This window comes from Natator depressus, chromosome 8 (genome assembly GCF_965152275.1).
Source record: "Natator depressus isolate rNatDep1 chromosome 8, rNatDep2.hap1, whole genome shotgun sequence".
Lineage (NCBI taxonomy): Eukaryota > Metazoa > Chordata > Testudines > Cheloniidae > Natator > Natator depressus.
Window position 1 is genome coordinate 14,137,625 of NC_134241.1, and position 12,989 is coordinate 14,150,613.

At 41.8% G+C, this 12,989-nt stretch overlaps 1 protein-coding gene across 5 annotated transcripts in view; it reads right to left on the reverse strand.

Moving 5' to 3' along the window:
* The window catches only part of RAPGEF6 (Rap guanine nucleotide exchange factor 6), a 231,223-nt gene that overhangs the window by 86,354 nt on the left and 131,880 nt on the right, over positions 1 to 12,989 (reverse strand). For all 5 annotated transcript variants that reach the window (XM_074960463.1, XM_074960468.1, XM_074960466.1 and 2 more), the window contains one exon: positions 6,964 to 7,095. In XM_074960463.1, coding sequence (XP_074816564.1) covers positions 6,964 to 7,095 — 132 coding nt within the window. The remainder of the gene's footprint in view (positions 1 to 6,963; positions 7,096 to 12,989) is intronic.

Here is a 12,989-nt window from a genome sequence, read left to right on the forward strand (position 1 = left end):
ATCTCTTGATAGACATTTCTATGTTTATAATACCTACAAGAAACTGGCCAACTAAAAATACATATGTAAAGAAGATGTGAACATATCTGATACAAATTAAAATTAAACCCAAATGTGGACATTTTGTTTTCTGCTCACTCTCACCCTTTGTCTGTTGCTTGTCTTCCTAGACTGTAAGGCCCAGAACCTCAAAGGTATTTAGGCCCCTAACTCCCAATGAAATCAATGGGAGTTAGGTGCCAAAAAATCTTTCAGGATCTAGTCCTAAGTGCTTTGGGGACAGGACTATGTCATCCTATATAGGTGCACAGTGCTATAGTTAAAACACTATGGGATCCACCACAGCACAGAAAAACAAAAATAATGATTCCAATCATCCCTATCTGTAGGTTAAACCCACAGGAGAGAGGGAGAAAAATAGTTCTGTGACAGGATGGAGTATACTCCCAGTAGATAATCCACATGGTACATATCCAAAATGTCAGACTCTTAAGGGAATTACAAGAGGCCTAGGCCTCCAAACCACCATGCCCTCCAGCAGTGTAGGCTCCCTCAGGATCGGACAATACAGACTGAGAATACATTATCTTGTCTGAAGTATCTCTGTAGGGACAGAAGATGATGTGACACTACTCTGGCCTGCCTATTCCAGCCTGCAAGGTTCCTGGATTCAGATGCCCTCTCTAGGGTCTGGAGTGGGTGGAATGGTGTCACAGAGGATCACTTTCATGCAGGAAGGGTGATCTCTACACAGAGAGCCCCCACTCTCTGCTTGGATCTGACAGGGTAATCTGGACTGATTAATAAAATTAATAAATTAATATACAAAAATAGTTTCCATACTAATGCTTTAGCTGAGTATGCTACTCAATTATTAATTCCTGTATTATTCTAACATATAACTTTTTATTTACCAAACAGATTCTTTTAAAAAAATTTCATAACTTAGATGATATATGTTAATCTACAAACTAGGGCTGTCAAGCGATTTAAAAAATTGTGATTAATTGCGCTGTTAATAATAGAATACCATTTATATAAATATTGTTGGATGTTTTCCACATTTTCAAATATATTGATTTCAATTACAACAGAGAATACGAAGTGTACAGTGCTCACTTTATTTTTTATTACAAATATTTGCATTGTAAAAAGAAACAGTATTTCAATTCACTTAATAAAAGTACTGTAGTGCAATCTCTGTCATTGAAGTTGAACTTACAAATGTAGAATTATGTACAAGAAATAACTGCATTCAAAAATAAAACAATGTAGAACTGTAGAGCCTACAGGTCCACTCAGTCCTACTTCATGTTCAGCCAATCGCTCAGACAAACAAGTTTGTTTACATTTGCAGGAGATAATGCTGCCCGCTTCTTGTTTACAATGTCACCTGAAAGTGAGAACAGGCGCTCAAATGGTACTGTTTCAACTGGTGTTGCAAGATATTTATGTGCCAGATGCACTAAAGATTCATGTGTCTCTTCATGCTTCAACCACAATTCCAGGGGACATGTGTCCATGCTGATAATGGGTTCTGCTCAATAACAATCCAAAGCAGTGTGGACCGACGCATGTTCATTTTCATTATGAGTCAGATGCCACAAGCAGAAGGTTGATTTTCTTTTTTGGTGGTTCGGGTTCTGTAGTTTCTGCATCTGAGTGTTGCTCTTTTAAGACTTCTGAAAGCATGTCCACACCTCGTCCCTCTCAGATTTTGAAAGGCGCTTCAGATTCTTAAACCTTGGGTCGAGTGCTGTAGCTATCTTTACAAATCTCACATTGGTACCTTCTTTGTGTTATGTCAAATCTGCAGTGAAAGCGTGTCCTCTGGAATGGTGGCTGAAGCATGAAGGGGCATATGAATGTTTAGCATATCTGACATGTATATACCTTGCAATGCCGGCTACAAAAGTGCCATGCGAATGTCTGTTCTCACTTTCAGGTGCATTGTAAATCAGAAGCGGGCAACATTATCTCCTGCAAATGTAAACAAACTTGTTTGTCTTAGCGATGGGCTGCACAGGAAGTAGGACTAAGTGGCCTTGTAGATTCTAAAGTTTGACATTGTTTTGTTTTAGAGTACTGTTATGTAAGAAAAAAAAAATCTAGATTTGTAAGTTGCGCTTTAACGACAAAGAGATTGCACTACAGTACTTGTATGAGGTGAATTGAAAAATAGTACTTCTTTTTTTTAATCATTTTCACAGTGCAAATATTTGTAATAAGAATAATATAAAGTGAGCACTGTAAACTTTGTATTCTATGTTGTAATTGAAATCGATATATTTGAAAATGTAGAAAAACATCCAAAATATTTAATAAATGTCAATTGGTATTCTATTGTTTAACAGTGTGATTAAAACTGCAATTAATCGTGATTAATTTTTTTAATCGCAATTAATTTTTTTGAGTTAATCATGCTAGTTAACTGCGGCCCTACTACAAACATGACATTTCAAATTTATTTCTGTTGATAATTTTCTTAACAGACTAAATGCATGTGATGTATATAGAGCAACCTGTAATGATTTTATAACACTATTTCTTGGCTCGATTACTGGGATGGTGCTTTCTGTACGAATATTTTTGTTTAAGTGCTTCTCACTAGGGGGATGTATGGGATGGGTTGGGCAAGGAAGAGGAGATGGAACTAGAGTGTCACCTATCAACTTCCACTTAAAAGGTATTCAGGGCTAATTCCAAAACTGTTAGTCCTGAGGACTCTGGATTAGAAGCTAGGCCTGCCACCATTGTGAGATGATAGTATTTTAGGTAGGAGACACGTATACAATCTATTTGTTGTTTTAAAGTCCCTTTTCTCTTTTTTTTTTTTTTTGTTTTGTTCCACCTGCTAACCAAAAATACTGTTTTAAAGGCAGCTTATTATTAATATATCATTGGTTACAGGATCCCAAAGGGAGAAAACATGGGTGTCTGAAACCCAGTCAGACCTGCAAGCTAAGCAGATGTTACACGCAAGGTCCTATAGCCAGATCCCAGGGTAAGCATGGAAGAATCATGTGATTCCAGCCTGAGACAGTGACAGCAAAAAGCTCAAGACCTTGGGGACAGAAGTGCAGCTAGCCCCATAACTGTGACACCACACAAACAGCTTCAATTGACAAAAGACGGTTACTCACCTTTGTAACCTTCGAGATGTGTTGCTCATATCCATTCCAATTAGGTGTGCGCACGCCACTTGCATGATTGTTGGAGAATTTTTACCCTAGCAACAACCGGTGGGTCGGCTGTGGAGCCCCCTGGAGTGGCGCCTCCATGGCGCTGGATATATACTCCAGCTGACCCAGCGCCTCCTCAGTTTCTTCTTGCCGGCTACTCCAACAGAGGGGAAGGAGGGCGGGTTTGGAACGGATATGAGCAACACATCTCGAAGAACAACAACTACAAAGGTGAGTAACCGTCTTTTCTTTTTCGAGTGCTTGCTCATATCGATTCCAATTAGGTGACTCCCAAGCCTTACCTAGGCAGTGGGGTCGGAGTGAGATGTCGCTGAGTGTAGCACTGCTGAACCAAACGCAGCATCGTCTCTGGACTATTGCATAGTGAGAGGCAAAAGTATGCACTGAAGACCAAGTGGCTGCTCTACAGATCTCCTGTATCGGAACCTGTGCCAGGAAAGCGGCTGACGAGGCTTGAGCCCTTGTAGAATGGGCGTTGAGGGGCTTGGCCGGGACACCAGCCAGGTCATAGCAAGTATGGATACAGGAAGTGATCCAAGTGGAGATGAGCTGTGAGGAGACCGGGAGGCCTTTCATCTGGTCAGCCACTGCAACAAAGAGCTGGGTCGTCTTTCTGAATGGCTTTGTACGCTCAATATAGAAGGAGAGGGTCCTACGAATGTCGAGGGAGTGTAGCCGTTGCTCTCGCCAAGTAGCATGCGGCTTTGGGTAGAAGACTGGGAGGAAAATGTCCTCGTTGACATGGAAAGTTGATACCACGTTGGGAAGGAAGGCAGGGTGAGGGCGTAGTTGCACCTTGTCTTTGTGGAAGACCGTGTACGGTGGTTCCGAAGTGAGAGCTCTGATCTCAGATACACGCCTTGCTGAAGTGATAGCCACAAGGAAGGCTGTCTTCCAAGAGAGGTACAGAAGTGAGCATGTGGGCCATTGGCTAGAACGGGGTGACCATAAGTCTGGAAAGACCAGGTTAAGATCCCACGTGAGAACCGGTTGCCGCACCTGCGGGTAGAGACGGTCCAGACCTTTAAGAAATCTACCAACCATAGGGTTGGAGAAGACCAAGCAACTATGTTCTCCTTGGTAGAAAGCCGAAATGGCCGCCAGGTGCACCCTATCAGATGATATAGCCAGACTTTGTTGTTTTAAGGACAGGAGGTAGTCTAGGATGATAGGCACCAACGCCTGCAGGGGTGGCGTGCCATTTTGAGCACACCAGCAGGAGAAATGCTTCCATTTGGCAAGGTACGTGGCTCGAGTGGAGCGTTTTCTGCTACCCAGCAGTACCTGCTGCACCGAGTGGGAGCAGAGGAGCTCCAACTGAGTTAGCCATGCAGCATCCACGCAGTGAGATGGAGTGATTGCAGGTTGGGGTGACAGAGGTGGCCGTGGTCTTGTGAGATCAGGTCCGGCCAAAGCAGGAGTGGAATTGGCGCGTCTACCGATAACTCCAGTAGCATGGCGCACCAGTGTTGCCTGGGCTACGCCGGGGCGACCAGAATCAGCCGTGCTCTGTCCCTGCGTAACTTGAGCAGGACCTTGTGGACTAACTGGAACGGAGGGAAGGCATAGAACAGTTGTCCCTTGCACGGGAGGAGGAAGGTGTCTGATAGAGAGCCCGGAGTGCGCCCCTGGAGAGCAGAATGTTTGGCACTTCCGATTGCTGCGTGACCCAACTTTATATTCACAACTACACTATAACTATAACTGCAACTATACTACACTAACTATAGAACTATACATACTGCGGAAAAGAGAAAATGCTAGAGAAAGTGGAGAACAGCAAAGCCGTGCTCCACAGTTCCAACGACTGTCACGGGTGGTAAGAAGGAACTGAGGGGGGCGCTGGGTCGGCTGGGGTATATATCCAGCGCCATGAAGGCGCCACTCCAGGGGGCTCCACAACTGACCCACCAGGTGTTGCTAGGGTAAAAATTCTCCAACGACCGTGCATGTGGTGCACGCACACCTAATTGGAATCGATATGAGCAAGCACTCAAAGAAGAACACATGATTATTGGTCAAAATACGTACGAGTATATAGATTAATCCATAATGTAATGCTTGGAGCTTATTCACCTTCCATTCATGCCAAGCAACACTGGAACCCTTATATGCTACTACTGAAAATGACTTCATTTTGTCTAGTATGGAGCTGGTAATTTAGTCTGAATATATAATTCACATAGAATAAATATTAAGATTCACTCTTGAGGAATGTGTTTAATTTACATAAGATAATGCACCTGATGAAGTTCAGTCACATTGCAGAAAGAAAGGACAAGACTCTAAAGGTCACATAAAAGTGACCAGAAAATGAGGAAGAATGGAGAGGGAGTGCCCCTGCTGCATCATCATGATGTAGAAACAAAACACGAACGTCTCCTCCAACACGAATTGCAAACACTTTTTCCTGTTTGTTTGTTTTTTAAACTGTAAATTCAGGTCCACTCATTTTCTCCCTGAAGACTATTGATCTCTGAAGAACAAGTACATTGATATCACGAGTACTGTCTAAACGTGCTTTTCTTGCTTGATTCTGTTAATGTGAATTAATCCAAAAGCTTAAAAAAAGATAGAAGAAAATATCTCTTCTCTAAAGATTAAACACTCCTGCCTCTTTGATCGGTTGCCAACAAAGTTCCCAATGCACTTCCTCTGGTCCTTCAAAAACAGTTCAAGGAAAAAACAGGAAAAAGACAAGATTTGGCATTCCTAATATTGCTAAAGTTACAAAAAAAACCTAGCAGCAGAAAAAAAAACCCATCAAGCTTTTTATGGATAATGAAGATGGAAAAAATGCATACATACAATTCTTTCCTTTTGTAGGTCGCATATAAATCATGTGTTAAGTGGTGTTCAGGGCTGTGCATCAAGTCCTAACTATATTTCACCCTGCATCGTAATTCCACTCTTGTTTTTCACACCACCACATTTTTTTAAACTAATACAAACCTGGACTTTATTTTAGTCTTATAAAAATAAGTGAAAACACGATTGCTAATCTTATGCTGCTCTCTCTGTCACCACTTCTTATGGAGACAAGGTGGGTGAGGTAGTATTTTTTATTGGACCAACTTCTGATGGTGAGAGGCAAGCTTTCAAGCCACACAAAGCTCTTCTTCTGGTCCAGGAAAGGTACTCCTAGTGTCACAGCAAAATGCAAGGTGGAACAGATTGTTTAGCATAAGTAGTATTTTGCTGTGACGTGGGAGTACCTTTCCCAGACCCGAAGAAGTGGCTCAAAAGTTGGTCTCTCTCACCATCAGAAGTTGGTCTAATAATCGATATTACTTCACCCATCTTGTCTCTCTAATATCCTGGGACTGACACAGCTACAACTACACTGAATACCACCACTTCTAACCGTCAGTTTCACCTAGCTCATTGCCAAAGGAGGTGGCGGTGAGGGAAGAAAAGCAGGTGAGATGCACAAAGAACAGGAGTGTAAAATAAAGAAAAAAATGCCAGTGTATGCCTATTAGTAAAGATTTTTTTAAAACAAATCTGTGCCATAATATAGTAGCTTTATATAAAATTCTGCACTGACCTGAAAAATCAGACATGCACCCAACATCAAACCTACAGTACTTGCTTAAATGTATTACATGGAAGTGACAGTGGCACTGTAAGGCTTTCATATAAACAAATTACACTAATGATGTACTATTTTACCCTTTTAAATACTAAAAAGGCAAAATGCAGAACGTTACAATACAAATGTTCCCTCCCTGCAAAAAACAAGAAACTTCTGGAATTTTACCTGGTAGATATCCGATAAGCTGCTGCTTCCAGAGTCACTGGCAATGCTACATCCAGACTGGCTGGAAGGGACATGAGTCACTTGTGGATGTGGATTGTCTGTAAGATGCATCTTGGTAAGGTCTGCTGGAAGCTGTGAACAGAAGGAAAAAATAATCTATCATGTATAAATCTGATCTGAACACAAGTCACTGAATAAAGCTTTTGCTAAACATTTGATTCAGCCTTCATTTCATAAGACACATTTGGAGAAAATGTTAACTCGGATCAAGCTCACCCAAACTCTAACAGATTTTAGATTTGATATGACAGAATAGGAAGGATCCTATAAACTCAAGGTCAATCTCTTTAAAAACAAACAAACAAGATGTACACCACACTACCACAAAAGAAGCATAAAATGACAAATGGGTTATGCTAGCAAGCTAACCAGTAAATGCTGAGAAAAACTATTACTTTCCAAGTTGCAAAGTGAGGACTGAAGGATTCCTGTTTACCAATGCAGTCATTTTATTCAAGAATAATTTTATACAAAACATCTTTGCTAAGTTTTTGGCTGTTAAATATTTTTTACCTTTTTAAATTGAACTAAATATACAAGGAGTGTCATACACATTCCTGATAATTAAAATAGAAGCAGCTCTTCAAATGTAACTGTTTTTTAATGTAGGGCTCAATCTTGCAAACACCTCCCACTGAAATCAGTAGAACTACACTCAGCAGTAAGTATTTGCAGAATCTGGCCCACCTGGAATTCAATTAAATAACTAATCTATTTTATGACACTAATAGCCACGGATACCAGATTTGTTTTAAAAACTCATGCAATTATTTCTCAGCTCAATAGAGGGCCACTATGAAACTTGTGACAGGACTGGGTTTTTTAAAATCCGAGATTCCAAGTCTCGAAAAAAATATATATATTAAAGTACATTTTCTATATTCTTTGTTAATTCATAAGAATTTTCCCAGTGTAATGGGAGTCCTCACATATGTCCCCCATATTGATTCTGTGGTTCCATTTTTAAAAATCTATTGAGTAAAGAGGTGCATTATAATTTGAACTGAAGCAGTCTGTAGAGACCCCCTTCTGTTGGGGACCGTAGGTACATATAATGAAAAACAATCGCTGCACATATAATGAAAAACAATCCCTGCCACAAAGAGATTACAGTCTAAGTAAGAATGAGCAACACGTTTATTACATAAAATAGAATATTTTATACAACCAATTAATTAAAGGGTGGTACAGTACAAATGTTACTGATTCAGAGTTATATTTACAAGTATTGATAAAAAACTTGTAGCATAAAGAGAAACTGGATCTTCAGCTGTTGGCTGGGTTTAAAATAATTTGATTAAAAAAGTTCATGTAATATATTTACAATGGTTTCAGAGTAACAGCCGTGTTAGTCTGTATTCGCAAAAAGAAAAGGAGTACTTGTGGCACCTTAGAGACTAACCAATTTATTTGAGCATGAGCCTACAATGTGCCTATCGTTTACTTTTTGAAATCTGAATTATGATAAAGTAGTGCTAGCGAGTTGTCCTACAAATAAGATTGGGAGAACACTCACGCAAGTCAGCATATTTTTCTGTTTCCAAATTGCTACGGGAAGCTGCGGGATCTGTGAAACCTGTATTTCCACCTGTCTGTCTTTAATGCCACTTAATGTTCCCATAGCTTTTAGTCAACTGGATTCATCTTGTAGGTTCTGAAACAGCCAAAACCTGCAGTGCCATGATACTACCTTTTTATTTCAAAATATCTGCCTTGCTCTGGTTTTATCACATCATCATCGAAAAGGAGATATTGGTATAAAATAACTTACTTGCTTCTGTAAATCTATACCTTTCTTTTCACATACAACTGGAAACAGGAACAATTTTCTCAGTTTCAGAAAAACTGAAAAAACATTTTCAAAAGAATCCAATTATGATATTCCCGGGTGTGATCCAGACCATTGAGGGGCTGTGTCACCCTTGCTCTGCAACCTGGGGTGCCTCACAATGCTTTGCTGCTGTAGCTCCCAACCTGGGCCCCTCATGGCATGCCAAACAGCGTTAAGCTCACACCCTGAGCGTCTCTTCTGTATAACTGCACCCTGCCAGCAGGCTCCAGTCACACTCTGGTTCCCCACAAGCCGTGGTTACCACTTGTAGGGTGACTCCCAGTCCTGAATTTCCCCCCAAAACCTGTGTTCTGTACTGTCCAGTCCTGTCTTGAGCAGTTCAGATATTTTAGGCCCACTGCCCCTCTAAGGGGATCATGTTCATCAGTTTGCTATTTTAAATGGAGTTACCCACACAATTCAGTTTAAACACAACACTGGATTAGTTTTGATTAGAGAATAAAACAAGTTTTTTTTAACTGCAAAGATTTTAAGTGAGTAGAAGTATAACGCATTTAAGTCAGAAAGGATGACAAGAAAAATAAAGATAAAACGCTTCCTAATACTAAAACTTAAACTAGACTTTGTTCAAGGTGAATTGCCTTACCACATGTTCCCAGTAACATTGCTGACCAAATTCTCAGGCCAGAATCTGCTCCCAAAATCCAAAGGCTGTTGTCATCTTAGGTAGGGACAGATAGGGAGAGATAAGTTGGGATGTTTTTGCCCTTCATTTTTATAGTTCAGTCACCCTTTGAAATGCATCTTCCTGATGGTTACCCCTAGATTAAGTTCACTGTGCAGGAATACTGCATTGCTGTAGCCCAGACAGGAGGAGATTAAGTCATGTATAGCCAGGTTATCGTCTGCCAGTATAAGTTGGCGTCTCCTTGCCAACATAAGATGGTAGGAAGCATTACTTCCACATATTACATGAGAGCTCAGCATCAGTGAGGAAACCCGGACAATTCCTAAACTATGGACTGAACTGACCAAATTGTGGGTGCATGCCTTCAAGCAATGAAATTGCACTCTAGCTATAACTTTCTAGAAATGTTTTCCTCTGTACATAACCCTTGCTCTGATTTAGCCACGAGCTGATCTCATCCTAGCACTGAGCCACCATTTTGGTGGCAGTGATACAGCTGTATGTGGTGGAGGAGAAGTAGAGCTGTCTGGCACTTGAGTCCATGTCACCTTACCAGTTCACCCAGTAGTTGCATGTAGATGTTGAATAGGACTATAGAACAAAGTTAATCCTTGTGGGACTCCACAATTAAGAGGCCTGGGGGTGAAGGTGCAGTTTTCTCAGCACTACTTTTTGGGTATATCCTTTCAGGAAGAACTTAAACTTCTATTTTAGTGCATTCCTCTTACGCAGGAAAGCAATATCTTATGGTTGACAATATAAAACATCACAATGCAACACAGGAGCATAAGAATGAACATCTGCTCTCTATCCATTGACAACAGGAGAACATCCATCTGTGCCACTAAAGCTATTTATCCAGGGGTGAAAGTAAGTTAGAGGACTTACCGGTATGCTGGAGTCCTGAGCAGGGGGCGTGGCCTCAACCGGAAGAGGTGTGGCGTCAACTGGATGAGACAGGGCCTTAAATCCCCGGGCCTTTTAAATCTTCATTTAAAGGGCCAGGGCTCCAGCTGCGGTAGTGGCGGCTGGGAGCCCAGGGCCCTTTAAATCACCTCTGAGCTACCAGCTGCAGAGGCGGGGAGCCCTGGGGCTCGGGGGTGATTTAAAGGGCCCAAGGCTCCAGCTGCCACTACCGCAGCGGAGCCCCTGGCCCTTTAAATCACTAAGGAGCCCTGGGGGCTCCCAGCTGCCACTGCTATCCCGGGGCTCTGGCAGAGCATTAAAGGGCCTGGGGATCCGCTGTGGTAGCAGCTGCTGGAGCCCCGAGCCCTTTAAATCCCGGCCTGAGCCCTGCTGCCCGAGCCCTGGCTCCATCGGGGATTTCAAGGGCCCCGGGACTCCAACTGTCACTACCGCCCCAGCCCTTTAGATCTCCACCAGAGCCCCCCCGCCCACCCCGGGGCTTGGGCAGCAGGGCTCAGGCAGGGATTTAAAGGGCCCGGGGGCAGTAGCAGCGGCTGGAGCTCCGGGGCCCTTTAAATCCCCGCCAGAGCCCCGCCGCCGCTACCCCAAAGCTCGGGCAGCAGGGCTCAGGCCGGGATTAAAAGGGCCCCCGGGGGGGGTGGGGGGGGAGCAGTTGCTGGAGCTCCGGGGCCCTTTAAATCCCCTCCACAGCCCTGCCGCCACTACCCCAGGGCTTTAAATTGCCCTCTCTGAAAGCCGGTCCTGGTACGGCGCACTGGCTCTTACCGGTACACCGTACCGGGGCATACCGGCTTACTTTCACCTCTGTATTTATCTCATATACAGTGTATAGTTGTTGTTTTTTAAAAAAAGTTATCTTGCACTCAATGTTTCGTCTGTTTTCAAAGGGTTTGGTAGAAGGAGAGGTATTCTTTATACTGAAGATGGAGATTATTGCTAGAGAATAATTTCAAAATGGAAAAAATATGTAGAGAAAATGAGTGAGTGAGTGAGTGTGTATTTTGCACAAGCACAAGCAGTTTAGGTGTTTCAGTGAAAACACCACTAACTTCACAGATTGACAGAATATTTTTTAGAGACATAAGATGGGTGAGATAATATCTTTTACTGGACCAACTTCTGTTGGTGAGAGACAAACTTCAAAGCTTACAAAGAGCTCTTCTTCAGGTTTGGGAAAGGCACTAAGAGTGTCACATAGAAATACAAGGTGGAACAGATTGTTTAGCATACGTAGTTAACCCATATTTCAAGGGATCATTCAAGGTGAAATGCCCCGTTTATGCCCCTCCAGTCATAAGGGGGAAAGAAGGGGGGAGAGAGGAAAGCAGTTGGGGTAGGGGGGAGTGTTAGTGGGTTGCAGATTGTTGTAATAAGCCATAAATAGTGTCTCTTTTCAGTCCATGCTATTTAGTGTCTGGCAAAGTTATAGGTAAATGATTTTTCACAAAAGCAAAAAAGTCCTCATCTTCAAAGGAAACCTGCACAGCACTTTCAAAAGATGAGGCTAGGAGCTTAAATTTATAACTTTGCTAGCCATTAAAAATCATGGACCGAAAAGACACACTGGATTTATGGCTTATTACAACAATCCACTAACATCCTCCCTCCAACTGCCTTTCCCCCCCTTCCCCTCCCCAAATGACTGGAGGGGTGTTAACAGGCCACTTTACCTTGAACGGATCCCATACTTGTGCACAATAAGAAAAAAATAAATCATAGGGAGTTTTAAATAATAGTGCCCACTTGCATTTCTACATTTGCACACATTTCATTAGCAGAATTATACAAATATTCCCCCCAACCTACTGTCTAGATAAGTGCCTATCTACATATGCAAAATCCCAGATTTCTGTGTACTTATGTGATAAATGCTCTTGCAAAAGTTGACAATATATCTAATTTTAGTCAATGATGACTTGATTTTTCACAGAGTAGTACAATCTCTGATATAAAATAGTGTACTATCATATGTCTGATTTCCTGAAATATCAAATTCTTAAATCTCTAAAGCTTGTATTAACTTTATTGACTTTTTCTAAGTAAAGGAAATTAAAATGCAAGAAACCATGACAATGTTATATTGTGTGACAGAGTTTCGAGGCAAAAAAGTCCAAAAATTTAAAAAATGGTTCTCACAGCCACCTACTTCTGTCCTCTATTAGGAAAATGTAAGTGAGTAATTACACAGTGAAATAATGCATTAACAATTGAAGTACATACAATTTTCAGTGTTATTAAGCAATTTCCCATCTAAACAAAGAAATGAAAAATATCGTTTTTTCTCAGAAGGTCTGTCTTGCAGGCAAAGGCCTTCTGTTTTGGCACACAAACATGAAATGAAATGAAATGAAATGAAATGAAATGAAATGAAAGCAGTCTGCAAGTCTTCTCAGTGAGCATATGCTACTGAAATGTTCTGAAGGTGGCACACATGCTCTTGAGGAATGAAAAACTGGCATCATGTGAAATTCTCTGGACCAGCAGCTGAAGCCTGTTAATGAAGCAATGATGGAGGAGGGGAACTGGAGTACAAAACAGTTCAGAATGTGGCAGGATTAG